Here is a 20,039-nt window from a genome sequence, read left to right on the forward strand (position 1 = left end):
GCTCTGAAACTTTTTTTATTTTGGATTCAAATCTGCTCCAACTCCAACACGTACAGTGTTAGCTGACATATGGTTCAAGACGATTTCTAACACGTTTGAATACTTTGATTAATTTGTACTAGGACATTCAGTTGAGACAAAATATTTTTGATGTGTCCTTTGTTTTTAGAAATTTAAATTAGTGTACAATGGTTCTTCATTATAATATTAAAACATTTATAAAATTCACAATCCATTTTCGTTTAAACCAATGGTTTACTGAAAATCGTTAGTGTATGGCTGCACGACAACCATGTAATACTAAAGTCGCTGATTCGTTCATTTGGGCGCCAAAGTTGTCTCGTTAAATAATAGCAAGGCCCGCCTCTCCAGCTCCCCACCCAAAAATGCAGCGACAAAAATCTATACTCTCATTTCTAAAACCTCAGAGCTCCGGCGGAGGAAAAGATGTCTCTGGTGGAGGCACCTCGCTGGAGAAGATGCCACGGCAGGACTTGGCTGAAGACGGCGGCACCGTTGCCACTCCTTCGGTCTTCTCCAGCATTAAACACAAATTCCTGAGGTCCGAAGGCCGAATCAACGCTTCAACTGATTGCAGGTACTTTAATTTTTATTTTCTTAACCTATGAAATTACGAGAAAATATGTTTCTGAAGTAAATACTGAGCTACAGTTCCAATTTGACTTAATTTTAGTAAAATGAAGTTAAATACAGTATCGACATATTTATCCAATGATAAGCATATAATACTCTTACGGCCGTTCACTTGGCCTGAAGCATGAAAACTGGGTTTTTGATGTTGTAAATAGAAAGCGAAAAATATCAACCGCGTGTATAAAAATTTTGATCACCCAGTGGTGCCATGATGAAAAAGGTTGGTTTATGTCAAACAATTTCAGCATGCCAATAAAAAGTTTATTGACCCAAACTGACGTTCATTATATATCTTGTGATTCAGTGCTCATAATAAATGCATCAGTTTCATATGTGATTTATTTTTTTTTACCCTCATGCAGATTCAAAAGGGATGAAACTTCTATAATTCAATCTCTCACTGATAAATATCGTGGACAAGAAGATATAGGCAATGGATATTTAGGTTCCAAGCATCTTAACAAACACAACGAATTTAATGCAAGCAAAACAATCAGCTCCAACGGGAAAAAGTGGTGTTCCTCTGAAACTAGAAGAGAAGATATTATTGTTCCAGACACGTCGGAAACGAGACCGGTTGTCCCGGGTTTGAAGAGAGTTCAGGAGAGCCTTTTCAATTGCAAGGAAAATGCTGATGTTCCTGCTTCTAGTTGTAATAAAAAACAAAAGATTCTAATGACTACGGATATTGGAACCAAAGATCATAATGATGACTTTAAACTTATCAGCAAGTTCGAATGGCTCCATCCCTCTCGGATCAAGGATGCCAATGGAAGAAATATTGGTGACCCTTTATATGATAAGAGGACACTTTACATTCCTCCTGATGCTTTGAGTAGAATGTCGGCATCGCAAAGACAGTATTGGAATGTCAAATGCCAGTACATGGACACGGTTCTCTTCTTTAAAGTGGTCTGTTTATGAACTTGGTCTAATTTCTTTCTTCTTTCATTGGAACTATTCTCACAGTGGAAATGCTTATGGAAATTTTTGACTTCATTCTGCAATGGAGTAGAGACCGATAAATGGTGTTTTTTGTTGTCATAAACGTGTTAATCCATTCAAATAAATAAAATATTTTGTTTCTTATTTAATGAAAATTTCCATTTCTCATATAGATTAAAATATGAATGTCAAGTAGTTATCCTGATAACATGCCCCGAAAAATGATGCTTATATCAACTGTTTGCTTTAAGTTGCATTAGCATTGATAGTGAAAAATTGGAAATAATGTTTCACCTGGCAAATACAAGATAATTTACTACTTGTACTTAGGTTTGCGGTGTCATATCTGTGTAGCCAGTGCTTTTTATTTTTATCTTCTGATGTCTTCCTTTTTCAGGTAATTTTTTAACTGGAATGTTCAATTAACAAGAGCAATAATTTTCTGCTCTTTCATCTATGTTTTCTTTGGCATGTGCTTAAATCTGGTATTACAACTTTTTGCAGGGAAAATTTTATGAGCTATATGAATTAGATGCTGAAATTGGGCACAAGGAACTTGATTGGAAAATGACAATAAGCGGTGTGGGAAAATGTCGACAGGTAGTCACCTTTTTGGGCTGAGATTCCCTTACGTGCTTGTACCAATATGACTACCTACTGATACCTATGTGCAAGTTTGCATCTGTATGATGCTATATAAAGTGGCAGTTTATTTCTGTAGGTCGGGATATCTGAGAGTGGAATCGACGGTGCTGTTCAAAAGTTGATAGCCCGTGGGTATGACACTTTTCACTACTGCTCTTTTGTAAAATTAATTCGCTTAGCTGATGAATCTCTTGGCTTTCGAATTCTTACTCCCCACTGTTTTCGCAATTTCCTTTTTCTTGATAAAATTCATGTTGCCATCTTACCATAATTTTGTGTGTGTGTGTGAACTGCCATTGGCATGGTTGGGCTTTTAATCCCTTATCCAGATACTACTGTGCACAAAAAAGGAAAAAAAAAATGAAGTTATAAATTAGGATCCATACATATATACCTTACATTTTATTTTTACACTGATAAGGTTAAAGAAACAAAATAAATATTGAATGAAGTTCAATCTCCAAGTATTCACTGCTTACTTTTGGTGTTTCCATATATGATTATTTAAAAATAATCTCAATTGAGATTATAGTTGGGATCATCTTTGAACCTTTCATTTTCTATAACTATATTTCCCAAATATGGTCCATAATCATCATTCTATTCTGAGGGACTTCAAGGTCAATTTATTTAATAATTTGGATTATAAGAGATTAAATGTGCATATATGGTTGCATTTTTGTTTATTGGTACAGGCACAATGTTGGCCGGATGGAACAAATAGAGACATCAGATCAAGCAAAATCACGGGGCACTACTTCTGTAAGTTTATGACTCCTTGTAAGCTGCACTTAATTGATTAGATTGTTGAATTTTGAACAAATTTTACATTAGGAATGCAGTAAAACCCATAGATGCTACCCAGTATTGCTTTCTATGTAAAAATGGTAAGTCGATTTATGCATTTCCCATGTCCCGAACACTTCGAAGTTGTGTATAGAGTTTTTAAATATATAAAGGGGACTCCTATCAAAGGGCTACTCTTAGGAATCGTGGTCGTTTACAAATGAGATCTACATTGATGTAGACTGTCGACAAAGATTGACATTGGATGTACTACTTTCTATGTTCAAATTTGATAGGTGGGTTTAGGTCAGTTGCTCATGGAATTTATGAGGTTTGTTGGTCAATGCTCATGGAATTTATGAGGTTTTATAATAAAAAAGACTTCTAGAAGAATAGAAATCATCTACCATGTCATTAATCAAGATTTACTGTGACAACGACGCTCCAATGGCTATTATCGCAATCTAGTACTTCATGATAGGACAAGACACGTGAAAGTTGACTAACACTTCATTAAGGAGAAGATTGATGATAGAATACTTTTTATACCTTATGTACTTAAATTTAACCATATTGCAGACTTTCTAACAGTGGGACAAGAAACAATTCAACATTTTAGTTTGCAGTTTGGGATTGGAGGATATTATTATGCCAACTTGATGGGTAATGTTGAAAGAGGGAAATAAACCTTTTCTATTATTTCAGATTGTTTTTTTTTTGGTGATAGAATATCTTTTGTGTTTTAATATTTGATTAAATGTATTTTGTAGCATCCGTGTTTACCTCTTTTCCTGCTGTCTTCACTACAATAAGAAGAATGTTAGTTTGTCTTTGTAAATTAAGAGTGAAAAGGCAGTAAATACACTTCTCTTTCATCTCAGCTATTTAATCCTTTACTACCATCAAGCTCTCAAGTCTTAAGTATCATCTGCGATTTAAAATGATCAGAATTTATTCCACAGGTCATTCAAAGGAAATTAGTTCGAGTAATCTCACCCGCAACGAATGATGAAAATATTGGGCCTGATGCTGTTCATCTTCTTGCCATAAAAGAGGTAAATTATTTTATGTTGAAGGATTTCTCCATTTATTGTTCTTCATGCACGTTGGATGTACTGAAAGTTCATAAGTGTCGAATTTCGTATGTCGACTTATGGATGACACACTGCAGCACAATTTTTGGCATTAACACCACTTCTTTTTATTTTGTATGTAGAATGGTTCAACTGGATTTGGGTTTGCATTTGTGGACTGTGCTGCTTTAAAATTCTGGGTTGGCTCCATAAGCGATGATATATCATGTGCTGCTTTGGGGGCTTTATTAGTGCAGGTATGTACTTATGTTTTGTTTTCAGTTTCGGTCACATGAGAATATCCAACTTGTTATGATATAATGCATCTTGATATCCTATTGTTCATTATTAGGTATCTCCAAAGGAAATCATCTATGAAAAACAAGGTTACAGTGTTTTCAGTTTTATAAAGTTCAGCCCCATGTTTAATCTTCTGTCATCAAGTAGAACATTTCATATGATTTCTATTTATTCCACTACAGGATTGTCGAATGAAGCTCAGAGAACACTTGAGAAGTATAGTGTGACTGGTAAGCTATGTAGCACGGACACTCCTAAATTTTTTTTGAAGTATCGGACACGGATACGGATATACCAAAATCGATGTCGTTGACTTTTTGCATATTTGACCAGTCGGATACGCCATGGACACGGCGGCTTTTTTGGCCTTTTCTTTTTAAATAACTGCTCTGAAGTTGTACATTGTATATATTTACATAGATATGTATATATATTTCTACAATATATTTATATAAATACGTATATCTCTACGATTTTATATATATATATATATATATATCCTATCCGTATCGTGTCTTATATTTTCAAAATTTTCCGTATCGTCGTATCCGTATCGTATTCGATACAATACTCGTACCGTATCCATGCAACACTGAAGTAAATACTGAGCTACAGTTCCAATTTGACTTAATTTTAGTAAAATGAAGTTAAATACAGTATCGACATATTTATCCAATGATAAGCATATAATACTCTTACGGCCGTTCACTTGGCCTGAAGCATGAAAACTGGGTTTTTGATGTTGTAAATAGAAAGCGAAAAATATCAACCGCGTGTATAAAAATTTTGATCACCCAGTGGTGCCATGATGAAAAAGGTTGGTTTATGTCAAACAATTTCAGCATGCCAATAAAAAGTTTATTGACCCAAACTGACGTTCATTATATATCTTGTGATTCAGTGCTCATAATAAATGCATCAGTTTCATATGTGATTTATTTTTTTTTACCCTCATGCAGATTCAAAAGGGATGAAACTTCTATAATTCAATCTCTCACTGATAAATATCGTGGACAAGAAGATATAGGCAATGGATATTTAGGTTCCAAGCATCTTAACAAACACAACGAATTTAATGCAAGCAAAACAATCAGCTCCAACGGGAAAAAGTGGTGTTCCTCTGAAACTAGAAGAGAAGATATTATTGTTCCAGACACGTCGGAAACGAGACCGGTTGTCCCGGGTTTGAAGAGAGTTCAGGAGAGCCTTTTCAATTGCAAGGAAAATGCTGATGTTCCTGCTTCTAGTTGTAATAAAAAACAAAAGATTCTAATGACTACGGATATTGGAACCAAAGATCATAATGATGACTTTAAACTTATCAGCAAGTTCGAATGGCTCCATCCCTCTCGGATCAAGGATGCCAATGGAAGAAATATTGGTGACCCTTTATATGATAAGAGGACACTTTACATTCCTCCTGATGCTTTGAGTAGAATGTCGGCATCGCAAAGACAGTATTGGAATGTCAAATGCCAGTACATGGACACGGTTCTCTTCTTTAAAGTGGTCTGTTTATGAACTTGGTCTAATTTCTTTCTTCTTTCATTGGAACTATTCTCACAGTGGAAATGCTTATGGAAATTTTTGACTTCATTCTGCAATGGAGTAGAGACCGATAAATGGTGTTTTTTGTTGTCATAAACGTGTTAATCCATTCAAATAAATAAAATATTTTGTTTCTTATTTAATGAAAATTTCCATTTCTCATATAGATTAAAATATGAATGTCAAGTAGTTATCCTGATAACATGCCCCGAAAAATGATGCTTATATCAACTGTTTGCTTTAAGTTGCATTAGCATTGATAGTGAAAAATTGGAAATAATGTTTCACCTGGCAAATACAAGATAATTTACTACTTGTACTTAGGTTTGCGGTGTCATATCTGTGTAGCCAGTGCTTTTTATTTTTATCTTCTGATGTCTTCCTTTTTCAGGTAATTTTTTANTAGCTGGTAAGATACAAAAACCGTATAATTTTTTTGCATATAGATTATTTATTATTGGCCATAATTCTTGGTTATTTTTACCTTCAATTTAATTTGTTTTATCGTGTTTTTTCTCTGGCATTAATCATGAAAACATGGTTATTTGTTGGTCAAGTTTGGGGTGCATGAAGCTGATCGTGTGGACCAGTCATTAGCAGCACCATGAACAAAGGAATTACTATTGCATGTTCATGTTTAATCCACGTAAAGAAATACGATATTTCATAAGGAATCTTATAATTTATTTTTGAAGAGGGAAACTCTACCTAAGCCTAGATCACTAGTTAGGCATGGACCTATACCAGGCGTAATCATATAGTGATTAACGTAGAAAAGGGCTTGTGCATGTGTGTGTGTTGAACCTACGGAGCATTGATCGTGCATTTTCTTATTCCTCAATCTTCTGCTCTGTAAGTTGATGTAATGGTCACAAATGCGGTATTTGCTGCATTTAGATTTTTAAGTTGGAATAACAGTCTTGTTGGATCATTTATCCATGTAAAAAAATTTCTATTATTACTGATCTTCTGTCTCTGTGTTTAACATAATCGTGGAAATATGCGGTTAGAAAATTTGTTAAACCTTAGTATCTTTTGTAGGGTTGTCTGCGTCACAATTGACTCCAGCTGATTTTTTTGGTGAAGCTATGGAAGTTAAAAATTCTATCGTGTCCAATAGATACTTTAGTGGTTCTTGTGATTCATGGCATTCTGTACTTGACGGAGTAGCACAGCACAACCTTGCATTATGCGCTCTTGGTGGACTTATCAATCATCTAGCACGGTTGATGGTAAATGCATGAGCTTTGGGCTTGTAGTAGTTAATACATTTTGATTGGGAAACTTCAGACGGCGGTTGTGCTGATGAATTATCTTAACCTCTTTGTTTGGAGCAGTTAAATGATGTCATTCGCAATGGAGATATTTCATCTTATGAAGTCTATGGGGGTTGTCTTCGGATGGATGGTCAAACTCTTGTGAACCTTGAGATTTTCAGTAATAACGCTGATGGAAGTAATTCAGGTTGGAACGTGATTTATTCGCTATCTCTCGCTCTATTTTTGGTTTTCCTTGTGAGCAAAATTCATGGTTTTGTTGTAGGCACACTGTACAAGTATCTTAATAATTGCATAACATCTTCTGGTAAACGGCTTTTAAGGAACTGGATATGCCACCCGCTTAAAGATGTGGAGAAAATAAATTACAGACTAGATGTTGTTGAGGACTTGATTGCAAATTCAGAAGTCGTGTTACAAATTTCCCAATCTCTCCGAAAGCTTCCAGATTTAGAAAGGTTACTTGGATGCATAAAGTCTAGCATTCAGTCTTCTGCTTTACTCTTGTTGCCCTTAATTGGCAGCAAGATATTGAAAAAGCGAGTATGTACTTTTATCTTGAGATTGGAGCCTTCATACACTTCTGTTATGTTTTTCTGTTTTTTCTGACCATTGATAAATCAACAAATGGCTAGTGTTTGTTTCTGTTATCTATTTCTCTTTTATTTTCTTTCTTTCCTCAAAGAATTTTATATCTTTTGTATTATCTGTTCGGGGCTGGTTTTTCCATCATAACCTGATGCATTTCCCTTAATTCCCAAATTGACTATATCATCCACGACCAAGTATGGACAACTGGGTGGGCTCGATGGACTTCATTTTTTAATGTGTTTTGGGGCATTTGTTTGGTATGTTAAGAGTTAATTTGGTTGGAAAAAATTACTAAGCAACGAAAGAATCAATTGCTGCACATCCTTTACATATGGTGTAAGATTCAGTTATTCTTTCCTGAAAACTACCATTAGGAACGTAGTTTGTGGCGGTAAGTAGTGAAATTAATGTATCTGCGGCACAAATATATTTGATGTTATATTATACTTTTTTATAGAAAATTAGTAAGTTAAATTATGTTTTTGGCAATGCAGCCGTCTAATTCCATCGAATAGATTCTGTCTATCTACTGTATAACATGACTTGCCTTGGGCTAAAGCAGATGAACTCTCTCTATTGGTACAGGTAAGAGTGTTTGGGTTGCTCATAAAAGGACTACGAGCCGGAATGGACATGTTAATGGCCATACAAGATCAAGGACACGTGACCTCATTACCAAAAGTGGTAGCCCTTCCTATGCTGAGAGGCAGTGAGGGGCTTGACAAGTTTCTTGTTCAGTTTGAAGGAGCAATAGATAGTGACTTTCCAAATTACCAGGTTTGATTTGATTATCTTTGCACCAAGTTTTTGTGTTTGGAATTTCTATTAGATGCGCCAGATTTCATTTTGAGCTTGTTTCTACATATTTCTCATTTGTACAAGTTTAATTTGGTTATTAGTGCACATGGGTTAACTGAATGACTCCTCTCTGTTTCTGTAAACACACATGCATATGCGTGTGCAAATGTTTATTAGTTGTTTTTTCATCCTGGAGTTAGTTTCATACGGAAAAAAATTGAAGTTCATGCAGTAATTGTTGTTCCGTTTGGTGATGGCAGAACCATGATGTGAGAGACTCAGAAGCTGAAACCTTGGCAATTTTGATGGAGTTGTTCATTGAGAAGGTTGCTCAGTGGTCTCAAGTCATACATGCCATAAATAACATCGATGTACTGAGATCTTTTGCAGTTGCAGCAATTAATTCTGCTGGAGCGATGCGTAGACCTGTTCTTTTTCCTCAGTCTAAATTTCTTAATCCTGCCATCGAGGTAATGCATCCTCTTCTTGAAACTAAAGGGCTGTGGCATCCTTATGCCCTTGGCGAAAATGGGGGCCTACCGGTGCCAAACAATATCCACCTCGGAGGAAACGGAAGAGTTCCTTGTACTATGCTATTGACTGGCCCGAATATGGGCGGAAAATCGACCCTTTTACGTGCAACTTGTCTTGCTGTTATACTGGCACAGGTCCTTTTTGTTTGCTGGAAACTCCTACATTTTTGTTATTTTTTTCTTCATTTCTATATTCCTAGTTATAATATTTATTTATGTGCTGCAGCTAGGTTGTTTTGTGCCATGTGAAATGTGCGCTCTTTCAGTTGTAGACATAATATTCACACGGCTTGGTGCAACAGATCGAATTATGACTGGCGAGAGTAAGTACTTTCTCTAAATAAACTCTAGATTTCTATAGAACAAGATGTGTCTTCCCTACCTTCCTCCTAGAGACTCATATTGGATCATGACCTTTGTTTCTTTAAGCCCACTCTCTAAGCCTGTCTCATTATCGCACTCTCTAAGCATGTCTCATTATCTTCCTCTTCAAAATCCACGTTGTCCTCAAGGTGGTGGTTTGGAAAATGAGTCGCTAGTACATCTTCATCCTCCCAGGTGACCTCCTCTGCTTTGCGCCCCCTTCCATTGAACTAATAGTTGTAATATTTACTATGTTCCTCTTTTCTTGAACCGTTTGGCCAGAATTCTTTCAGGCTCCTTTGTGATAGCTAGATCTGTCTCCAATTCTTCTGGTAACTTCGCTTCACCCTTTTGTTTAATGCCCATTGCTTTCTTTAGACAAGACCATGAAAAACTTGATGCACTCTTGATGCCCATCTCAGATAAGTCTCCAAACAACGGTTAAGAACTTCGGATTGGCCAACGGTTTCCTGATGATATGCAGAACTCATTTTGAGAATGATTCAAAAACACACTATCTCTGTCACTAACAATCGTCTTGGGGATACAATGCAGTCGCACCACTTCCTTCATAAACACTTCGGCCACTCTTGCTGTCAGGGGGTGTTTTAGCAACATGAAGTGAGCTGCCTTAGAGTCTATCCACCACCATCATGATTATCTCGAAACCTTTGGACTTAGGCAGCCCTGTAATGAAGTCCATTGCCAAATCTTCCCAAATGATCTCTGGTATTGGTAGTGCTTGTAACAAACCAGGCGGTGACTTAGCCATATATTTTTGTTGCTGGCAAATGGCATATTCAAGTTTATACACACTATTTCGCATTCCCGGCCAGAAGAAACTGTTAGCTATTCTTTTCAAAGTTCGGAAAGCTCAGAGTGGCTCCCATAGGTGTAACATGAAACTCTTCAATCAACTTAGGCACCCAGGTCTTTAGTTATTGTTTGCAACTTAGGATCTATCCCCATTTCCAATTCCAGTTCTTCCCACTCCAGCCATACTGGATTTGACAGAATTGACAATTCAACGTCCCGACCCATCCTGACAATGCATAAGCCGCCTCATTCATTCGACTAACTTCTTATTTGATATCAAACTCAACCTAACAGTTTAGATAACCAATGTTGTGGTCGGGTGTGCTAGTTCTCAGTTGTAGTAGACTCTTTAAGGATTTGTGATCAGTCATAATTGTGAACTTTATTCCCAATAAGTACGACCTCCAATGTTGGATAGCCATGACAAGAGACATCGACTCTTTCTCATATATAGATTTAGCCAAAGCCCGAGCTGCCAAAGCCATGCTATAATAAGCAAAGGGCTTCCATCCTGAGACAAAATTGCTCCTCTCCCCTTCCCTGAAGCTTCATACACTTTCACAAATTCTTTATCAAAATCAGTTACTTGTGAAACGGGAATTTTTTTAATGACTGTTTTCAGCTGCTCAAAAGCCCTTTGCGCTTCCAAATTCCATTTGAAATTATTAATCTTCAAAAGTTCAGTTATAGGTTTGACTATCATCTCATATCCTTTTATGAACTTTCTGTAATATCAAGTTAACCCCAGAAATCCTCGAACTCCCTTAACATTGAGAGGCTTAGGCCATCCTTGCACACTCCCGATTTTTTAATCATCCATCGACACCTCTTCCCTGGAGATTGTATGTCCCAAATATTCCACCTCCTTTAGCCCAAACTGACGTATCTTTTGAATTTTGATTTAATACTAACTGGTGTTGGCTCAAAATTGTCAATATGATGCCAAGGTGCCTCAAATGCTCTCCCATGTAACACTGTAAATTAGCATATTGTCAAAGAATACTAGCACAAATTTTCTTAAGTATGGGCAAAGTACCTCACTCATCTTTCACTGGAATAGGATATTTATCTGCCACGATGATTTCATATAGTGCGCGATACTCCACACAGAACCTCCAGCTACCATCCTTCTTTTTAACGAGGATCACAGGGCTAGATTACGAACTGGTGCTAGGCTAGAAAGCATTTCTTTTACCCATCGTTCCATCTCATTTTTTTGGCAATGAGCGTATCTATAGGTCCTAACTACCACTAGTCCACAACCCTCTTTTATGTGAATGTCATGCTCCTCCCTCATATCGGCCGTAAACCCTTGGGAGCTTCGAAAATATTCTGGGATTTGGCCAACAATTTTTTTCTCCGCCGGCGGAGTCGTCACTCTGACAGTAGCCCATAATGCACCACAAAATCCCACATCCACAATTTTGATTAGAGATCGCACAGAGACTATGTTCCTGTTTATGGACGGGTCCCCTTGAAACCCCCCATTTCTCTTTACCCTTGTACGAATTTCATCACCATCCTCCCCCAATCGAACTTCTCCAAGGGAACTCAGCAATTCCACTCCCAGGATCAAGCCCACACCCCCTAATTCGAACAAGTACCCATCGATGGTTAACATACATACTCCAAGATCAACTCATAACCCTCTGCGCATTCCTTGATAGAGAATTCGACAACCATCACCCAAGTACACACCAAACCACATACTCATCCACGTCTAAACCCAACCCATCGATCAATTTTTTTGAAACAAAATTGTGGCTAGCACCATTGGTTGACCCCACCCGCTGAATATAATGGTAACTCCAACCTTCCTTAATCCTCTTCTTGTCCTCTTTTTTGCTCACTCTTCCCCTCTCCCATGATCCACCTCTAACTCCTCTCCTCTATGTAGCATGGATACCTCTGAATTTTTTTCTGAAGCATCGGACACGGATACGACACACAGATACTCGTGTCGGATCGTCATCAATTTTTTTGTTGGTTTGATCAGTGAAATACGTCTTGGACACGACTAGGGTACACCATAGAAACGGCAGAGATACGTTTCAGTCTAAAAAAAAGAATTTTTTTTGTTAATTTTTTTGGTTTTTGTCTTTTTAAATCACTACTCTGAAGTTGTACAATGTGTATATTTACATAAATATGTANGAGGAGGGAAGTATCTTATATATCCATATCTCTGTGCAAATGTTCTCCTGGCCGCTGCTAGTTACAAATCACGATCACAAAAATAACGGGTGCAAATATTCTCCTAGCCACTGCTAGTTACAAATCACGATCACAAAAATAACGGAATGTATGTTCTCTTTCTTCCCTCACTATTTTTCTACTACTTCCCTCCCCCCCACTCGTCTTCCCTGCCTTCCTTGTAGAGTACAAATATTGGATCATGGGCCTTTGTTTCTTTAAGCCCACGCTCTCTATGTCCGTATCATTTATCAACAGTAAATAGTTAATTATGGTAATGATATCAGAATTGTGCATTTTGGGGGCAATCTTACTGATTGTGTTCATGCCTTGCTATCAACATTCTTGTTGGCGTCTTCTTTCTTATGACGATGCACTAAATAGGTTCATGTAAATAAGTATCAAGTTAGTTATGGTTATGCTGATGAACTATTGAAGATCTTCTGAACATCAGCCTCTAGCTTTATGTGTGCTACTCCTTTACTGACATTTACATGTCACTCATCTGCAAGACTGGTTTCTGACTGGATGCATGCAATCGACATGCATTTGCATTTAACTCTGTTAAGCGTCTAATTTTTTTATCATAAGGATTAGTCTATGCAAAACTCTTACAATAGATAATAAATAAAACAGTATACAAGATATGGAGAATGGGATTTGCTTCCCTTCTTGATATTCATGGTTGAAACTTCTAAATTCTGTAGGTACCTTTCTCATTGAGTGCACAGAGACTGCATCTGTCCTGCACAATGCCTCGCAGGACTCACTTGTTGTTCTTGATGAATTGGGTCGAGGAACAAGTACTTTTGATGGATACTCTATCGCATATGCTGTGAGATGCTGTTTTCCCCTTTTCTTGGTTAATTTATTATTGAAGATTTATATTTTGTATGCCATATGCAGATAAAAATATCTTGTGGGTAAGATATATTGAATTGTGTTTTCATAGATAAAATTTCAAGGATGATATTCACTGATAAATATTTTGTATTTTAATTAAAAAAAAATTGAGTTTCAATCAAAAGTTCCGTTTTTTCTTGTATCCTTAATGTTTCAAGATTATGTCCACAGGTATTTCGGCAACTCGTTGAGACAGTCCACTGCCGTTTGCTGTTCGCTACTCATTATCATGCTCTCACGAAGGAGTTCTCTGGTCATCCTCTTGTCACCTTGCAACATATGGCATGTAGTTTCAGTTCGAACAATAAAAATGAGCTCGTTTTCCTCTATCGGCTCACATCTGGAGCATGCCCAGAAAGCTATGGAATGCAAGTAGCTCTCATGGCTGGGATTTCCGAACAAGTGGTTGAATCAGCCACAAAGGCTGCGCAAATTATGAAGAAAAAGATTGGAAAAAGTTTCGAGTTATGCGAGAAAAGGGGAAACTTTTCAACGTTACATGAAGAGTGGCTCAAATCTTTACTTTGTATGTCTAACACAAAGGAGATCAATTCAGATGACGACACCTTCGATGCTCTAATTTGCCTGTGGCATGAAGTTAAAAGTTCATTTAAGGTGATCACCTGAGGTAAAATTCTGCCTTTTCCTTACTTATTAGCTGCTGTACTTCTGTTTATTCCTTCTTACTGGTCACTGTGATTTTGTTGACCTTTTTTGCCGTGTTAGTGGATGCAATTTAATACATCTCAGGGAATGAGGCCAAAATTTCAGAGTACAAAATGGAGTTTTACAGTGATATTCAGGCCATATTTTCTACTGAAACCACTAAAAAATGAGTTATTATTCTTTATAATGACAAGACAATTACATAATATTAGGGAACTAATATGAACTAAAAATGTTGTATCTGTGTAAATATGAGAAGTGTTAAATAGGTTTCTTTGGAGTTCACATCAAGCAATGGAACTTCAAGAGGACATTTTATCGATTTGGTAAAATATTGAAGCCTAGTTGAAAACTGTATGAAGTGGACTGGATAATATGAAAAATGCACCAGCCAAGGATTATTGATCAAATTAACTTCAATTAGCTTGTACTTGTCTTACTTGGCCCGAGATTATCTCAGCGATGGAATATTCAAATTTTTTTTACATATATAAAGCTAAATTCGGGCATGGGCAAAATTATAAACTAGTGAAAATGAACTATTGTTACTTCATCCAAAGAGGAAATGAAGCATATGTGACTAGTATTATTGGTGGGTAGATTTGGTTCTGGATTAGATATGGATGAGTGGGTGCTTGTAAAGTTGTATTATTTTGTAATTTTGTGACATAATTTGAAATCCGTGATTTTACTTCAACTCCCACATGCATGGTCCTTCTGTCCCTCGCAGCTGATCCTTACTCACCGAACACCTCATTTTTTGTGTGACATTTTTTCACTTCTTACAATGTATAACATAACACACAAATAAAATTATAACTATGTATTTTCTTCTTTTTTTTTTTTGAGATGTCCCATATGATGCATGACACTAGTTAAAATAGTTTAATCCAATATAGTCTTCCTAAAAATTATTGACGTCCCGTGATAAGAATTGTGGTGAAAAGGTGAAATCATCTCCTCCACTCAAATTTTGTGAGGGGTCAAAGATGCAATAGTGTGCAGACGAACGGGGTTTGTGAGGAAATCGACTGTCATATGATAAAAAGTAGAAATATGAAAGGTGACAAAAAGATAAAAATACTACAGGACCAAAGGTGTCCCATAAAAAATTGATTGAGAAGTCATGATACCGTAAATTTAGAGCCAAAAAAAAATTAAAATTGTGGTAGTAAATACTAAATATAGACAGCCCACAGAAAAGAAACCACCCACAGATTAAAATTGGTGGGTACAATTCTAACATCATCGTAAAAGGAGGAAAACATGAGAAGAAAAGAAGATGGCGTATTTACTTTTACTTTAGGTACGTTTTGTCCTATTTTCTTGGAATTGAATTCCCTACTAGCCCTATTCTTGTTACAATGAATGAGATTTGAAAGATACAATTCATAATGAGTAATTTTGTCGAGATTACAATCTTGGTCCGAAAGCACAAGAACTTTTGAATTGCTACGGGTGGGTCACGTATGATAACGTCAGTTCCATGTATATATATAACCTTACCATGGGACAAATCTGATCGGGTGGTACTGCTTAATTTGTCCGATTCACGTGAGTCAGAGGCCAAGAACAACCACAAGATTCGAGTAATTTTGCCCCTTCAATTAACACCCAAGATTGTAGTAAGAGGTGCTTAGATTACTTTGAAAAAGTAAAATTCTACCTCTTCTTCTATCATTAGACAAACAGTACCAAGATGTCTGCTCAAAATACCATCTTACTTAAATGGTTTCTTGATTATTCCATTGCATAATTTTGGTATCTCATTAAAACAAGGTATAATTTTGTGGCTAAAATAGTGGACCCAACGTTTGATGTCTGAATTTTTGTTTTTATCTGTAGTGAGGTCTGAACAATTATAATATATCATGAATTGCAAGTTAGCTAGTGTAGATTAAAGTAAAAACTATCGTGGTTACTTTTAGCCTTCATAAATTCAAAATCATTTATGTTCAATTTTATTAATGTTTTGTGAATAATTAGCAACATAATGTGTTGCATATGATGATTGATGCTAAGAAAAGACACTTTTCTTACCATCAATTTCTATCTAATAATCTCCGAGTGTAAATATTATTGTTAGGATTAAATATATCCTAATTATTGAAAGTGGTGATAATTAGCAAAAAATAAAATTTATAGCTACTTGTAAAAGAATATGAAGAGAATACCATGCAAGAACAAACCTCTCTTTCTTGATCACTTAATAATAATAATAATAATAAATAATAAATAAATAAGAACATCCCAATATATAGTTAAATAGTAATAGTAAAATTAAAAATTCATGTCTATATTTAATTATGTATATTTTTGTGCACAAACTCTGAGAATGGATTAAATGTGTTAGAATAGTAATTGTACCCCACATATATACTACCTTACACCTAGGGATGTAAACAATCCAAACCAAACCAAACAGTATCAAGCTTGAGCTTGGTTTGTTTAAGACTGTTTGAGGCTCGAGCTCGAGCTTGAGCTCGATTCGAGCTTCTATTATCAGGCTCGAGCTCGGTTTGTATTGAAATTACTGAGCTCGAGAAAAGCTCGAGCTCGGCTCGTTAAAAGCTCGTTTAGCATGTTAATCAAGTCAGGCTCGAGCTTGATTCATGAATAGCTTGTTTAGCATGTTTAACAAGCCTGGCTTGAGCTCGTCTCGTTTTCGAGCTCGATAAGCATATAATTGAGCTCGAGTTTGAGTTTGAATCGAGCTTGTTAAAAATTAAATGTATCTATAAACTAATTTTAAATCAGACATAAAAATGTAAATTCATTCATAAATAACCAAAACGACACAAATAAGAGCTAAAAAAACATAAATCAGTATATTATTGAACATTCCAAAATCATACATCTAGAATATTCATTATATACTGATATCACCAAAATCATCTAGAATATTTATTAAATGTAGTAGATGGAAGACAGCACATCATTATGAAATGAATTCGACATAATTAACTTAAATTATTGATTAATGTCAAATGGCATATCAATTTAGCATGTAAAATTTTTAATTAACCTTCACAGACTAATAGTAAAGTTACTCAATTTGTATATGACTTGGTTATGTAAATTTTTAGGGAAAAAGAATAAGTTGATATATTTCTGTTAATTCATTTTATTTATTGTATTTTAAAGAACATTTTAGTATAATGATATGCAAATAAGATTAAAAATGTAATTGTGACTAAATGGTGTGAATTCATCATTTTTTAAACATGTCTTATATTCAATTTCTTACATTGACATTAGTACTAATATTTTTATTTGTCAACTCAACAAATGAGCCAAGCTCAGGCTTACGAGCCACCTAAATGACTCGAGCTCGAGCTCGAGCTCGAGCTTACGAGCCACCTAAACGACTCGAGCTCGCGAGCCTATTATCGAACATGTTTGCGAGCTCACGAGCCGAATATCCTGAGTCTTGAGCTTGGTTTGATTAAATTTTCGATCTCAAAATCGAGCTTGGGCTTGGTTTGATATGATTAACGAACAAACTCAAACAAGCTTTTTATCGAGCCGAGCTTCGAATAGCTCGCGAACGGTTTGGTTCATTTACATCCCTATTTACACCAAACTACTCTGCACGTTAAATAATATTACTATTAATTTAATTTTCATGTTCAAATCTTCCCTTCCCCATCCATATTTCCTTGCAGAACGAGTATTGGTAGCAACTAACAGATTTGAGAGATCAAATGAGCGACCAATATAATTCTATATATATATATTTTGGCTGCAGTTGCCATTTTGGCTGCTGCCTTGGCAATTCACGTGAGGTACTCGTTTTACTGTTTTTGTATTCTTGCAAGCAATTTTTCTTAATGTAATTGACGTGTCTGGCCTCTTCTATTACATAAACGAAATATATGTCTTATCTATTTTAAAATCACATACTGATCACTAATTATTATTAATATATAAATATATGTGGTAACGTCCAGAAATGATTTGGGTCATTCTTGGAACCGGGTGAGAAAAGAAGAACCAAAGCAAGGTCGGTCGAGAGTTGGTCTCAAGAAGCTTAAAGGAGATCGGGTGCAGGTCAACCCGAGTATAGAACAAGTACCTATTTAAAGGACTTTAGGGCATTCATAAACCCGAGAAACCTATGAGACCATTCATTACCAAATTGTATAAACCCGGGCCCATGGCTTCAATCGAGCAACACAAGAAGAGTATGTCAATTGATCATGAATCCTGTCCACCGATAATCACGGGGCATGTTCTCTTTCATGCTCTCATATCATGCTGAAGCCAAAACATGGGACACGTCCTCACATCGTGGCCATTACCCGAGCATTTTGGAGCGGTCCCCGACTCTGGTACCTTATAAATATCCATAGCAGAGGTAAAGTCGAGGAGTTCACTTTTCATTCTCCAATCACTCTCTATATTCACTTGAAAACACATTTTTTCTATTGGGTGAATAATTGACTTACTTGAGCGTCCAGTGACCATATCGGAAACCCTTCTGACACTCCACTAACGTATCTTGTTTTCAAGTGTAGAGACCATCTAGTCCGGATTCATCCTATCCGGTCACAAGCATTCACAGGGAAAGAATATATATGTATATATACCCACTCGTACGATATCAGTGGAGAACGTATAAAATATAAGTGAAAATGAGTGCAAGAATAACTCTATATAACGCAATGCCATTCCAGTCCTTTGCACCAATCGCATTCCATTATCGATATGGACTCCTCCAAGATTTTAGCTCTTCTCTTCATTTCCATGCTCTCAGTCTCCACGGCAACCACCACAATCAAACCTGACTGTGCTAAACCAAAACCTAAACCTCACCCGCCCACAAAACCCAAACCCCCCACCCTCCCTCCTACCATAAAACCACCCATAACCCTCCCACCGGTGACCGTCCCTCCTACTGTAAAACCACCCGTAACACTCCCACCGGTGACCGTCCCTCCTATAACCTTACCACCTGTTGTGAACCCACCGGTGGTGGTGGTGCCGCCGGTGCTGACACCACCAACCACTACACCTTGTCCCCCGCCACCATCTCCAGCAAAACCGGCCACCTGCCCAATTGATAGCTTGAAACTTGGTGCTTGTGTGGATCTTCTTGGTGGGCTGGTGCATATAGGGTTGGGTGACCCTGCTGCGAATGAGTGCTGCCCAATTCTTGGAGGGCTTTTGGAAGCAGAAGCAGCAGTTTGCTTGTGCACTACACTTAAAATAAAGGCTCTGAATCTACAAATCTATGTGCCCATTGCTCTTCAGTTGCTTCTGACCTGTGGGAAGACGCCACCTCCTGGATACGCTTGTTCTCTCTAGTTCCAAGTACGAACATGCATGCCCTCGCACACACAATACAGATACGAAGGAAAAAAGACTTGCAAACTTTCGGCTTCATGGCCACCTTTTTGGCCATGAAAATCTGACTTCCTTTATATTTTATAGATAAAATTAATTTTCTAATATAAATATTTTAAAGTTATTTTAAATGCAAGAACACGTGTGATTCGGTTACCACGTTAATCATTGGCTAAAACAAATATTTTTCTGTTTATTGAAATTTAATTATAATATATATGGTACGTTCTCTAAATTTTCGATTAATTAATATTGATTGGTACGTTTTTTCTTGACTTATGCAGGTTCTCTTCTTGCTACAGCATTGCTTCAAGATTATGCACGGACATGAGAGGATGTCGATCGGTCGAGTCTTGAATTTCATTCGATTTCCACGTTTTGCATCTTGTTTAATTTCCTTGTCTTTAAATGTTTGTCGTTAATTTTAAACACCATTCGATTCTGTTAACGTTGTTTTCTCATCGACAAGAAAATCCAAGTCAGTTCTCCAATTTGTTATGCCAAATGTCTCAGATAAAGCTAGCTAGCAACCGTTCAAATAAATTTTATGCTGATCTTATCTTATTTACTTATATAGAACTTATCAATCATTTTATCTCTCT

General features: G+C 36.6%; 2 protein-coding genes across 2 annotated transcripts; both read left to right on the forward strand.

Moving 5' to 3' along the window:
• The first annotated feature begins 296 nt into the window (after positions 1 to 296).
• LOC140976377 (DNA mismatch repair protein MSH7) lies at positions 297 to 14,352 on the forward strand. Its single transcript, XM_073440484.1, has 17 exons — positions 297 to 598; positions 1,017 to 1,566; positions 2,104 to 2,199; positions 2,321 to 2,376; positions 2,940 to 3,006; positions 3,993 to 4,085; positions 4,247 to 4,360; positions 4,456 to 4,489; positions 4,586 to 4,633; positions 6,993 to 7,183; positions 7,289 to 7,415; positions 7,494 to 7,771; positions 8,405 to 8,596; positions 8,878 to 9,285; positions 9,377 to 9,473; positions 13,230 to 13,357; positions 13,597 to 14,352. The coding sequence occupies exons 1-17, from the start codon at positions 387 to 389 to the stop codon at positions 14,050 to 14,052; spliced, it is 3,147 nt and encodes a 1,048-aa protein (XP_073296585.1). The 5' UTR covers positions 297 to 386; the 3' UTR covers positions 14,053 to 14,352.
• Positions 14,353 to 18,798: 4,446 nt separating this feature from the next.
• On the forward strand, positions 18,799 to 19,980 carry LOC140976378 (uncharacterized). The gene is made up of 2 exons (XM_073440485.1): positions 18,799 to 19,404; positions 19,722 to 19,980. Exon 1 carries the CDS (start codon positions 18,799 to 18,801, stop codon positions 19,396 to 19,398), a length of 600 nt encoding a protein of 199 aa, XP_073296586.1. The 3' UTR covers positions 19,399 to 19,404; positions 19,722 to 19,980.
• Positions 19,981 to 20,039: the final 59 nt, after the last annotated feature.

Source organism: Primulina huaijiensis, chromosome 5 (assembly GCF_012295235.1).
Source record: "Primulina huaijiensis isolate GDHJ02 chromosome 5, ASM1229523v2, whole genome shotgun sequence".
Lineage (NCBI taxonomy): Eukaryota > Viridiplantae > Streptophyta > Magnoliopsida > Lamiales > Gesneriaceae > Primulina > Primulina huaijiensis.